Source organism: Grammomys surdaster, unplaced genomic scaffold (assembly GCF_004785775.1).
Source record: "Grammomys surdaster isolate TR1022 unplaced genomic scaffold, NIH_TR_1.0 270, whole genome shotgun sequence".
In the NCBI taxonomy this organism is placed as follows: Eukaryota; Metazoa; Chordata; class Mammalia; order Rodentia; family Muridae; genus Grammomys; species Grammomys surdaster.
The window spans coordinates 1,507,108-1,520,385 of NW_021604711.1; the positions used below are offsets into that span (position 1 = coordinate 1,507,108).

The 13,278-nt window shown below is 53.6% G+C and overlaps 1 protein-coding gene across 2 annotated transcripts in view; it reads right to left on the reverse strand.

Annotated features, from left to right (window-relative positions):
• Positions 1-2,959: 2,959 nt before the first annotated feature.
• Positions 2,960-13,278, reverse strand: part of Kcnj12 (potassium voltage-gated channel subfamily J member 12) — a 46,184-nt gene continuing 35,865 nt past the window's right edge. The window contains exons 1-2 of one of the 2 annotated variants that reach the window (XM_028776592.1): positions 7,009-7,258; positions 3,597-4,936 (exon numbers count right to left, since the gene is read on the reverse strand). In XM_028776592.1, coding sequence (XP_028632425.1) covers positions 3,597-4,936; positions 7,009-7,258 — 1,590 coding nt within the window. Of the gene's footprint in view, positions 4,937-7,008; positions 7,259-13,278 lie in introns of those variants that run through there. The other variant, XM_028776593.1, reaches the window with a different exon arrangement.

The window sequence follows — 13,278 nt, forward strand, 5'->3', positions numbered from 1 at the left end:
CAGAGTCCTGTTCACCTCATCCCACCCCTGCTCAGATGGACCTGCTATAGGGAAGCACAGCTGGATTCCCCCAGACCACTATTCCAGGGGCTCGAGAACACATCTGTCCTCTGTACATCTGGAATCATGTACGGCTGCAGAAGGCAGGGCTCCTGGGTCCTGTGCTGAGGTAGAAGATTAGAGATCTACCCACTCATTGAGACCATTTGGACAAAGGAAGGTGTTCCCTCTGCATAGGCTTTGGCCAGAGATCCCAGAGTCTGAACCTTTGGCACAATGAAAGCACATTCCAGAAACCAAACTGATACAGGTCCTACCAACAGCCTTTGTCTGTGTTCTATTCTCAGCTCCAACCCCACCCTGCCTGCCTCATTGTGTCATCAATTTGACTTGTGCTGGGGAAGGGCTTCATTAAGCCCCCAGCCCTCTTCTCCCCTCTTGTAGAGGAAACAAGATTGCCCATCTCAGGGCCAGGATTCTTGTATCTGAAGGAGCTCAGGGGGTGCCCTGGACATGCCTGTAGGTTCGGATGATGCTCAGTGCTCCTGTGTGGAAGGAAAGAGGGCAGGGAAGAAAGAGGCAAAGAATGAGGCAGAGGCAGTGTGTGGAGCGGTGGGGAGTGTCCATGGAAAAGACTGAATGACTGACTGCCCTGGGGTCTGAGAGGAGTGATGCTGCCGCCATGTCCTCTCTCTACCCCTGAGGACAAGCCCCAGGGAGCCCTGTGCATGGTCCATCTGCAGGGGCCCCGTGAAGTGTAACTGCTCGGCACGTGGGAAAGGCAGGCAGAGGACGGTGAGACACACATCTCAACACAGTAGCATTCAAAGAGATCAAAATGCATTTAATGTGGTCTAGTCTTGTTGCCTACATCTTTAGATACCACTATGTATTGAAAATAACATGAAAATTCTCCAGTTTCACCGTTTAAAATAGATTTAACATTCTATGACCTCACACAGGGCAGACACCCATACAAGGGCCTCCCTATGGTGTGTTCTTCTGCCCCCAGGCCCTCGGCTGGACAAGGACCAGGTGCACAGCACCAGATGGGCTTAGGGCAGCTGCTTCATCCTGTGCAGCTTTCTCTCTCTCTCTTTCTCTCTTTCTCTCTTTCTCTCTCTCTCTCTCTCTCTCTCTCTCTCTCTCTCTCTCTCTCTCTCTCTCGTGCTGCACACAGCACCCATGCCACTGACATTCACATACACACACCCTGGGACCTCCACACACTCACACATGTTCACACACACACACAGATGCATCCATGGCCTCTGACAGGATCTGCTGCAGAGCCTTACTTACCATCAGACTCCTCAGACTGATGCACACTGCATACAGCCTGCATAACCAGGGCAGGGCAGGAATTCAAGTCTGACTGTGATCGTGTCTGTGGCCAGCATCCAGCCTGACCAGTTCAGGTTGGTGAGCACTAAACTCACCTTACCCGAATAAAAAAACAAGCACACACATACCTGTGGGCAGACATAGACTACCTGTATACAAACACCTGTGTATACCATATACCTGTATACCAAGTACCACACACAGGGAGACGATGGTGCGAGCACGTCTGTACATGTGTGCACACACACCCTGGCTTTCCTTCTCATGCACTCCCCAGGGGCCAAGCTTTCCTGCTTGGCACAGGCACATGGCTCCCCTCTCAGTGGCCTCCCCCATCAGGTACACTAAAGAGGGGGGCTAGTTTGGTCTTTAGCACAAGCAATAAATAAATACAGGGAAGGAGGAAAAAAGAGGGCAGGAGAATTTGAAAATACAGCATCTGCCTGCCTTTGGCAGAGATGAAAGGCAGCTTGAGCTGCTCCCCAGCAGGGCCCAGGGACTGGACCGTTCTGGCAGGCCTGGGCCTGGAGGAGGATGGGCTGGCTAGAGTTCTGAATGCTTCAGGCCACTGAGATGAGCTGGGAGCAGGCCTTGGGAGACCAGAAGCCCCTAGACCCTGTTCTGGATACAGGCCCACCTACTCAGAAAGAATGACAGGTGCCCAGGCTCCCACAGTGACACTCAGTAGCCAGGACCCACCCTCTGACTCTCCCTAGCCCTGATACCTGGATGGAGAAGTGAGTGACAGGCGAGCACTGCCAGGCTGAATGCACCCTTAGGCCCCAGGGCCAAGGCTAGAAAAGTCAGTGAGATTTGGGGGCAGAGGTCTGGTCAAGAACACAAAGGAGCTCAGGCCTCTGTAACAGGTCCTAGGTGGATCTCCTAGGTTAGAAATTAGCATGGAATCTTAAGCTAGATGCCTGGGAGCAAGCCCACCTCAGGTCTCCCTGACTGGGCATTACAGGAAGACTCCATGGGCCTCAGGAAGGAAAAGTTCCACCCCAGGTCCCTAAAGGCTAAACAGAAATTCTTTGTTTTATGACATCTTCTCTGGTCATCTCTATGGTGGCAGGGGGCTGGTGTGGGATGGTGCTGGGGAGAGGGGTGTTTCTCTCCTCCCCTAGACTCTTGCCTTCCAGCAGGAGATGACTGGCTGGGGCAGCAGGGCTTCCTCATCCTGCCCCAGGAGTATGAAACAAGTCAGGCAGGGCCATGGCTGTGAGAGGGCAGTCTCTACAACCTCAGAGGGGCCGGGGGGGGGGGGGTTTCATGAGTGGAGGTAGGGGCAGTAGGGAAAGATTAAACAAGTCTGAGAAAACCAGAAATGACAGAAGCCAGACAACCAGAGTCTCTAAGGCACAACCCAAGCTGTGAGTCCAGCAGCGGGGTGGGGCTGACCCACTTCCAGGGAAGGTGGGACCTAGACCCCATGCTAATTTCCTGAGTGTCCTTTTCTAAGAAGCACCCACTCTGGTGTTTCCTATGCCCCTTGCTGCAAGGGGTGGAGGCCTGGGGCAGATAGGGGGTGAAGCACACGGGAGCATGGAGTTGGGGGGAGTCTAAACCCAGCTCTGAGGCAGCTGAGGTACAACATCAGACAGAAGAGCAAGCCGGATTCACCCTCGTGGACCCCACCCCCAGGGACATCCAGACACTTTATTAGGATTGTCAACATGGTCACAAGCAGCCTGATTCATCCTTAAGAGTGACAACTTGCAGGGCCCTGGCCCACGTGAGGGAGAAACCAGACCTCTGAGAACCTTCAGGGTTCTCTGTCCAGCTGCCTGCCTGGCAGCACTGAGTAGAATTCCAACTGTCCCCACACCATGAATTTTAAAAATTGAACCACCTGTTAGTGTTTTCTTGTGTTTTGTAGTTTTTTGTTTTTGTTTGTAAACAGTCTTACCCAAGTTAAAAACCAATGAAGTCTACATACACAGCCTCCTCCCACCAGGGCTGGGACCTGCTCCCGAGGCCTCCAGCAGAGTCCCCAACTCCTGTGCAACCCTTCCCCAAGAAGTCACCTCCTTGCTCATGTGTATACACCAGCCTCTGAGGCCATGAGCTGGTCATTCTGGCCGTTCACTCTCCCGCCAACTTTCCCAAGCTATTGCGGAAAAAACATGAAAAAGACTAAGATGCTACTGAGTCTGTGACCCGAGGCATTTGGCCTGCTCTGCTCAAACACAGGTCCCCAAGGGACATGGGGACCTATTGTGGTCGGGGTGGTGCTGCATCTAAGCCAAGGGCACTCAAATCTCTGACTCCCGTCTGTAGGGCCGCTCCAGGGCACCACTGCTGGCCTGGAGTCTGTCAAAGTCATGCTCAGGCTGAGGGCTGCGGCCATCCCGGTCTGTAGCCACTTCGTCCTCCTCATCCCGGCTCAGGAAGGCCAGCTCATTCTCATAGCAGAAAGAGTTGGCACTGGGCAGGAGGAACTTGTTCTCCACCAGGTCCTTGGCGCTGCAGCGGGGTGTAGATGGCACCTCATAGGTCTTGTGGAAGTGTGAGTAGTCAATCTTGTACTGGTTCTTCTCTTCGAAGAGCACTGGCTCAAAGCGGTGGCCCCATAGGATCTCATTAGCCAGGTAGGAACTGCGAGCCTGTGTGGTCATGGCTGTGGCCTCTACCATGCCTTCTAGGATGACCACAATCTCAAAGTCATCCGTCTCGAGGTCCTGACGGCTAATGCCGAACAGTGGGCTAGCCTCATCAATCTCGTGCAAGATGGTGATGGGTGATACCAGGAAGATCCGGTCTAGGCCCTTGTCAAAGCCAACATCAATGTCAATCTGGTCCAGTGGGATGTACTCACCCTCCTCTGTCACCCTGGGCTTGATGAGCTGGGCTCGCACGTGAGCCTCTACGATGTGGCTCTTGCGCAGGTTGCCCACGCGCCACATGAGGCAGAGCTTGCCGTCACGCAGAGCCACCACGGCATTATGGCTGAAAAGCAGAGTCTGTGCTCGCTTCTTGGGCCGTGCCATCTTGGCCATGATGGCACCAATCATGAAAGAGTCAATGATGCAGCCCACAATGGACTGTGCCACCACCATGAAGACAGCCACCGGGCACTCTTCTGTCACACAGCGTAGCCCGTAGCCAATGGTGGTCTGTGTCTCAATGGAGAAGAGAAAGGCTGCCATAAAGCCATGGACCTGCAGCACACAGGGTGTACGGCCACGACCCTCGGCTGGCTCCAGGTCTCCGTGGGCGACAGCAATGACCCAGAAGATGATGCCGAACAGCAACCAGGAGGCAAGAAAGGCCAGAGAGAAGATGAGCAGCATGTAGCGCCAGCGGATATCCACACACGTGGTAAACATGTCAGCCAGGTAGCGCTGTGACTTCTCATCCATGTTGGCGAATTCAATGTTGCACTGACCGTTCTTCTTGACAAAGCGGTTGCGGCACCGGCGCCGTGTATGCACCTTGCCATTGCCAAAACCGTTGGCGCCTGACATGGTAACCAGGTGCAGCCCGTCCTCCTCTGATGATACGATGCTGTAGGGGTTGGCCCGACTGGCTGCGGTCATCCCGGGGTCTGGTGGACCCTGGCCTGCCCCCAGGCTGACTCCAGGTGGGGGCACTTCTGCAAAAGAGAGGACAGTAGGTCTGTCTGGGCAGGTATCCAGGGCCATGACAGTAACTGACAGACACAGCCTCCGTTTAGTCACCACAGATCCCCCGTCTTCCCTCCCACTTGAAGCCTGCTTCTCAATCCTCCTTCACAGCTTGGAAAACAGTCTCCCTGGGCTCCCAGAAGCTCCAGCCAGAAACCTTGGCTTCCTCTCATCTCTTTAGCTCCTATACCAAGAGCTTTGCTTTTACTATATATTTATTTATTTATATTTCTCTGACCCTTGTAGCCCAAACCCTGGTCACCTCCAACCTGGACCAAGGCAGGGGCCGTCTCATCAGCCTCACTTCATCTGCCTTCCTCCCAGCCCCCCATGACAGGCACCAGAAGCCTGAAAGGCACCAAGTCAAATCCCATCCTTCTGCTATTCACAGCTAACTGACCCTGGGAGCCACAAGGTTGGTACAGGCAGTCCCACAGCCTTGTTGCCCAGCTGAACACACTCCCCAACACACACACACACACACACACACACACACACAATGCTCCACCCCCACTCTCTCTCACACACAGGCTCCACGTACTCCCCCCATGGACCCCCCACACGCCCCCTCCCACAGCCATGCTGCTGTACATCAGACTTTGTTCTCATGATGTCATGACAGACCTCCTCATGCCCTAGAGGCAATGCACACATGGTCCTGACACTGCACACTCCAGCACAGATCCTCACGTGGAATAGCAATAGCGACAAGCGTAACAGCTGTGACACTGGCCAGCTCCCTCACATCGGTCTGTTTATGTCGCCCACTGACTTACCCTAGGTCTAAACAGCTGCCAAGCCCCAGGCCTCATTATGCCTGACACTCAGTGCTCACTCTGCTCATCCTTTAGAAGCCCAGAGCACCCACTAAGCACCCGTAGGCTACACCCATATCTTTTCTATCATATGATATAAAGGGTAGCCCTAGAATAGACACCCAGATTGCATCTATTAAGGTTGCCCTAACTTCAGAACAGACATCTTCTCCTATCTCTGCTGTGGACCACAAGACCACAGCCCCCACAAGTATCACTTGCTTCCATGACCTCCTACAGGGAATACCATAACTCCAGGCCAGCCTAGCACACAGTCCTCCCAGAGAAGGCCTGAAGAATGGTGTGATGGCCAGAGCAAACCCATTTCTCAGGCCCAGGCTTTATACTCCCCCCATTGCTTCACAATGGCTGGTGCTAGGCTAAGCCAGGCATCACAGCATGCCTGGCCCCATAAACTCTAGCCTGTCTCAGCTGGGCTGAGCTGAAAGTGAGTGTCCGCTGATGTAGCAGAACACTGATGAGCTGAACATGCTGTGTCTCCTCATCACAGAGATGCCATACACCCCAAGACCTACCCAATGACGGGTCCATTTAGAGACCAATAAAGCCTCGGAGCCCTCCGTCTCCTGGCATCACTAGGAAGATGGAGATCCCAGAAGAACCCAGGGAAGCTGGGCACCTGGGGCAGGCCAGATGCTATCAAAACTTCCCGCCCTTGGACCCTCGAGGGTGGCTCTGCCCCATTTTTCAGAGCTGAGAACAGGAAGACACTTGCCCAATGCCTGTAAGCAGAGACAGCAATGCTGGACCCCATCTAGCCAGCACAATCCCTGGCCACATCTACATCAAAGGCTCAGAGGGACATGGCCTGCAGACTCTGCCACCAACACAGAGGCATGGGTGGAGACCAGTAGACCAGACAGCTCAGGAAGGACTCCCGGGGTCTCTGTCATGAGCCACAGTGCTACTGAGTCCTGTAGCCTTGCAGACACAGACACAGCCATGAAGCTCGAGAACCACAGAAAGAGTTTGTCAGGCATGGGGCAAAACACAACCAAGAGCCTGAAGTCATCCTCTAATGACCATGGAGGGTTTCTAAAGGGTAAAGGTACTCCTAACCAAGACATACGGTCTCCAACACGAGAGCCAAGATCTAAACCTCACGTCTAATGCAAGGTGTCCTACCATGTAACCTCAAGCTCTACAGGGTCACTTGTCCTCACTCTGACATCCTCCCCTACACCTCTGTCAGTTGACCACCTCACCATGGACCTGTGTAGCTGGGGCTCGGGGCTGTAATGTTGGATGTTGTTTCTGTCTAGGCCAGGAAGCAGAGAGTTGGCAGGGATGAGGAACCCGGGAACCATTCTGGGAAGACATCTCAGCCCCGGGTTCCTCAGCCTTCCAGGGGAAGGTGGCCAAGGTTGGGGTACTCAGACGCCGGGGGGAGGCTGCCAGATTCCAGGAGCCAGGCTTGTGTGGCCTAGAGGCCTTGAGGGACGTCCAGCGGGTCATGGTGGCTCTGGCTGGAGCTATGAGCAGCAGCTGGCCTGCAGGGAACAGAATCACAAGAATCAAAGACTGGGGATCCCAGTCTAGAACCCTGCTCTAGGAAAGCAGCCTGGCTTCTGGCCCCCCCATGCCGCAGACATTCCTAGAGTCACCTAGGCATCGTCACAGACCTGAGAACGCCCACTTCTGTTGATATTCCACCCACACCACAGAGAAAATCAACTTAAAGTTTATGCCTGTTCCACACCTTGAGCCAGAAACAGATCCTGAGTGAATTCACTTGTTCCCAAACACCAAGAGAGTATGTGTGAGCATCAGAAGCAGACAGAGCCCTAGGATGTGGAAGCCCCTCACTTGGGGCTTGATGAAGACAGACCCAAAAGGAAGACCCAGAAGCAGAAACTAGCGTTACAGACAGACCAAGTGTCAGAAGGAGACTCCACATGAAGGCTTAAGCAAGAAGGTGCTAAAGATCTCTGAGAACCAGAGGGCAGAGTCTCAGCCGGGGGCATGCAGGCTGGCAGGCTGTTGTTCAATGGGCTGTGCGGAGACTGGGGAAGAAAAGGAGTGAGAATTTGTTGCACTTGAAGAGGTCTAAGTAAGAAAAGAGTCCAGCATCCCATTTCATAGGTGGAGAAGCTGAGGCTAAAGGAGAAAGCAATGCTCAAGCCAACAGCAAGAGCCACAATAGCAAGGCCCAAGCTGGCCAGTGGGAGTTCTGAGCATGGCCAGGAGGGAACAGGGAGACTCAGTAGAGTACAGTACCTGAACTAGACAAGGAGAGTCACAACTGGATGGCACTCAAAACAAAAGCAGTCACAGTGGGCAACAGACCCCACAGGAGGAAACGACCTGTCCTAGACCTGCAGGCTTAAGACCAGCTTCTCATCCTGGCATCTGCAGGTACAGCCTCTCAGCTTCCAGGAAGCCTGGAGCACTGGCTGGGGCCAGGACTGGAGCTTTGAGCAAAAAGAGCTGCCACCTAACCCAGGGTGGAGCCTGGGAGTCATTGGGAGGTACCTCCGGATGGAGAAGGACATCCCATGCCAGTCTCCAAGACTCTGGGCACCTCAGGTTTCGCTAATATCCGGGAGGAACTGGGGCAAGGCTTGGGCCCATATTTCTAAATGTCAGCAAGATGCTGACTGCAAAGATGTGGGCCCTGGAAGAGGAACACCAGGTGAGCCCTCTCCCTCAGGCTCCTCCAGAATGAGGAACAAAGAGTCAAAAGCTTTCAAATGCTGCTACCTGACAGGTGCTCTTCTGAAAGTCTCCCATGCTCACTCATTTAATCCCCATGATGACCATGACGGTTCACCCCTTTTCCAGGGAGGAAACTGAAGCTTAGGGAGATTGAGTCACTTGTCAAGGGCCACACAGCACTAGGGAGTGGAGTTTCTGCACTGGAGAGCCAAGATGAAAGCAACATCTATCACCTCAGGTCCTGAGGTCAGACTCGGTGACACCACACTCCGGCACCAGTTCTCCAGACCTCACAATCCCATTTGGGAATAAAATATACAATACAAACTTCCCCCAAGTTGGCAGACAGCAGGAGAATTTTAAGTGACAGGGTATGCCTAATCAAGCTCCCACATCAAAAGACTCCTTGGAGGTCACATGTGCTGGGAAGGCAAGCATGGGGTAGCTGAGGCCTTTTCTGTCCACCTGTGCCCATGGCTATTTTCAATAACCAACCACAGAGCTTTTGCCCATTGCATCCAGGAGCAGCTAATGCAGCAACTACCACTCTGTATTAGCATGAGAGGCTCCCTGCCTCCTTCATCACAAAGGAAATGGGAGACCAAGCAAGCAGTAGGCACAAAGTTCTCCCTTGTGCCAGGTCCTGCCCAGAAGGTAAACCTGTGGTAGCAGGTAACAGAAAGGGGCACTTGAAGAGATGGCTTGGCCAGAGCTAGGAACACATAGACCAGTAAGGAGGCTGGCCTGGTTGGTAAGCGCTCAGTATGGGTGTTCAGGGGATGAGAAGTTGTCAAGGCAGCTGACATTTTCTTCTTTAGATCTGAGAAGGTGATTCCTGGCCATTTTTCCAAGTCAGATTTCCTGGTCAAGTCTTCAGACAACCTTTGCCCCCATCCCCTGCAAAAATACAGGATCAGTGCATATGCTAGACTCCTGCTTCAAGCCTGTGCTAGGCTTGGGGAAAGTAACTCAAGGGGTGGGTAGGTGAGTGCTGCTCCCCCCTGACCCCCCCACCCCCGGCTCTCACGGATTCAGAGTCCTTGCCCTGATTCTAGCAGCCACGACAATGTCTCTGTGCCTAAAAGCTCTCTGGTCATCAGACCACACTCTGCCCAAGCATGGGGTAGGCTGGGACCCAAAACCACTGAGAGTAAGTGGGTAAGTGGCTCCACTCCCAACCCAGGCATGAGAAGCACATGCTCTCCACGTGTCACCTTGGCTGGATCCTCAGCTGGGAATCCCCAACCAGTTAGATCCCCAGCTTGTTCTGGCTCCAGTCACCTGCCCACCCCAGCAGTTACACTATCAATAACATGTCCTCCCTCACCCTCTCTCTATCTGTTCCTTCTCTGCCTCACCTCAGTGTTTACTCCCCTCTGGGATTTCTTCAGCTTGCCTCCCATGAAGCTACCTGTGCTGGTAACTTGTCTCTTGGACTCTCCTCACGGATCCTCATCCTCTAGTGTCTCTCTTCCACAAAGCCTCTGTGAGCCCCAGTTTCCATCCCCTCCGGGATGATCATACCAGCAAGAAGACAGTACAGAACCTCTTCCCCAAAGTGTGCCTCACCCTCTCCCCTCTCCCACCCATTCTATGAAGACCTGGATCTTCTTGTCTTGGTTTCTACCCATTAGGGCCAGAAGCTGCCTGTACATTCCTAGAGTCGCTCCAATCCTACAGCCACCTCCAGTCAGCCTCCGAGGCCAGAGAGTCTAGTGCAGGCCCTGACACAGAGAACCCGAGAAATGTTCCTGCTCAGATGCAAAGGCAAAGGCAAGAGCTCAGAGTGGAAGGATGAGGAGGGGATAGAGACATGAATGAGGAGACAGATATATGCGCAGGTGGGTGGTCAAGCAGATGGATGGATAAACTGGGCTGACAAACGAGTGGGTGTCTGGAGAGGAGTGACCAGATACTGGGTGGTTTGGTGGGTGGATGGATGGCTAAGCAGATGAATGGGTAAAGGAAGTGAGTAATGAATGGAAGGGTTGGGCAGCTAACAAATTAGAGCAGATGATGAGATCGATGGGTGTTCTGGTGGTCAGATGAATGGGCGGATGGGTGTGTGGGTGGGGTGAGGTGGGAAGGGTCAGCAGGGAGAGGGGTAGAAATCAGGTAAGCGTGGGAGGTGGGGGCAAGAGGATGCATGTCAGATAGACGGAGTGTCTGGGGCTACTGGATGGATACCAACAGCTGGGTAAGTAGGGAGAAGACACCAACGAGGAGTGAGAGGAGGTACCGTCAAGCATCCATTCGTGGATGGTGAACTACCCAAGTACACATCCAGACCTCGACCACACCTGGAGCTGCCTCCAGTGCCAAGCTGCAGCTGCAGCTAGCCCTTGATACCATCTGGGAGGAATAGGGCCTCCGGTCGCTCCTAGACCTACAGTGACCTGAACAGTTACCGTAGATGTTGCTGCTCTCCTCAGATGGCTCAGAAGTCATAACTCTCACCCCATATGCCTTCACAGCAGGGCAGCTCAAACCAGGACATCACCGCTGGACCAGGGCAGAACAAGAAAAGCTCCCCTGATGATGGAGAGAACCAGTGCACACTAGGCTCGGGGTAGGCACCTGACACACATCATCTTGCAGAATCCTCATGGGGGCACAGGACTGGAATGACTACCCTTCCCTTTTCAGACAGACAGTAATGTCTCCAGGGTCATGAAGAGGCTTAGGGTGCTATGCTTGTGTATGAGCTAGTCCTGCCAGGCTTCCCCATTACCACCCCCAGACAGCTGTGGATAGTATGATGGATATTATTTCCATGGTTGGTGTGTGGGTGAGTGAATGAATGAGTACAGGAGGCGGGGTTGGGTGAGTGGCATAGATGAACAGATAGGAAAGTGAACCGGAGCACAGGAACCATCTCAGAGGGGCGGACAGGAGCTTGCCTGGGCACACACACATCCTGCAGTGTCCAGAATCAGTTTTCCGTCTGTCAGGGGGACCCCTGCCTGCCAACCTATCTGCCAAGTGGACTTGGGGAGAAGACAATGCAAAGGGCTCTGAGAGCTTCTGAGGCCAGGACCTTGAGATGTTGTCACCTTCTCCACCTCCCAGGCAGAGTTCATGGGGACGCCCAAGTCTGCTTTGTCACACTGGCTTTTCTGGCTGGGATTGAAGAAATGGTTGGTGAGTCACCCCCACATTCTAAGCCTCTGGGGCAAGCAACAATGGTAGTTTTGGAGACACAGAGTTATATTCTAATCGGGGATCTTCTACTTACAAGCTGTGTGGCCCTGGGGGAGTCACTTCCCCTGTCTCTCCATCTTCAGTGACGCCTTACACTCACTGTTTGCCTCTCGGCCCTTCTACCCTAAGAAAGCAAGATTCGGGAGGCTGGGACAAATGTCACACAACTGGGAATGTCCCTGGCAGGGACATCCTGCCTGTGAGTCCAAACTGTGCTTGGATCTATGTGCTCTACTCATTATAGCCCAGCCTTGGAGGATGGTTCCTCCCCCTGGATATACAGGGAAACTGAGACTACGAGGTTAGGCTATATCCCAGTTACCCACATCAGAGCTCCATATGGAGATGACTACCACAGGACAACTAGAAACTTAAGGTTCAGGAGAGTCAGGGGTGAGAGCTGTGAACAGTTTGTTCTCCCACCTTCCTGTTGGTCACCTGGCTGGTCCCAGGCTCTCTCAAGCTGACTCCCTGCTGGGGCTTGCCCCAAGCCCACAACTCCAGCTTTCATGATTGTTCCTCTCTATATAAGGAAACTGAGGCTTGTTACAAAGAAGTGACTTGCCCACAGTCATCAAACCAGGGAGTGGTGGCCTCAGATTTATGGATACATTGTCCGGGACCCCTACCTCACCCTATCCTGCAGTATAAAGTATCCTACCAATAAACTGGGCCCTCCTTTCATCAGGAGTGTGTTCCCAGGACTAGTCACCATCCCAGATTAGAAGCCTGGGAGCACAGAGCAAGGCTTCCTAGATTTGAGGGTTGGGCCCAGAACAGTTGCCAGCCAGTGAGGGCAAGGCTCAGCTGGCCCAGGCCTCTTGTCATGCTAAGCCTGGGAGCCAAGGCTCTGGAGAAGGCAGATACTTCCTGAGGCTCAGGTGACACTGCCAGTCTCCAGCCAATATTCCCATGAAACCAAGCATGCCACCAGGAAGTGAGAGCCAGACACAGGGCGGGGAACAGGGCCTGGCCCAGCAAGGAGTAAAAGGCCGCATGATCAGCAAACGGTGATCTGGAGGGGCCCTTCCCTGGCTTCAAACTCCACACACCTCAGCAAGTGTTACGGAATAAGCAGAACCCTAGCTCCCACTCCTGGCATGCAGCAGCCACACAACAGCAAGAAAGAGTCCTCGCCAGTATTTGAAGAGGGTTGGTTCAGATGTGACAACCCAGATGTGTCCCCACCTGGACGGCTGAGAACAGAAAGGAGGTTCCAGGTCCCTGTCTGGATATCCCTTGGAAGATACCCAGTATCTTTCCAGGGTAGACTCAGCCCCCTTGCTCCCCATTGCATCTGAGCCCCAGAGAGTGCCCCGCAAGCTCTGACTGAGTAAGCCTGGAGATGAGTGAGACACACTAACCCAGCGGCTGGCTGTGCTGGACGGCCAGGAGGAGTGGGCAGGACCCTGTGAACCTGAGGTTGAAACCAGGGCTAGAGCTCTGTTGTGGCCCCATCAGGGTAGACAACGGGCACCAGATGCCAGGGAATGTTTCTAGGATATTTTTATCTTGAGAACATCCTTTGGGGATGGGGGGGAAACAGAGTGTCCTTGGCTCCAGGCCCCTGGGAGCATTAAAGGACAGGGACTTCTGAGTACCCTCTGCCAGGATAGCAA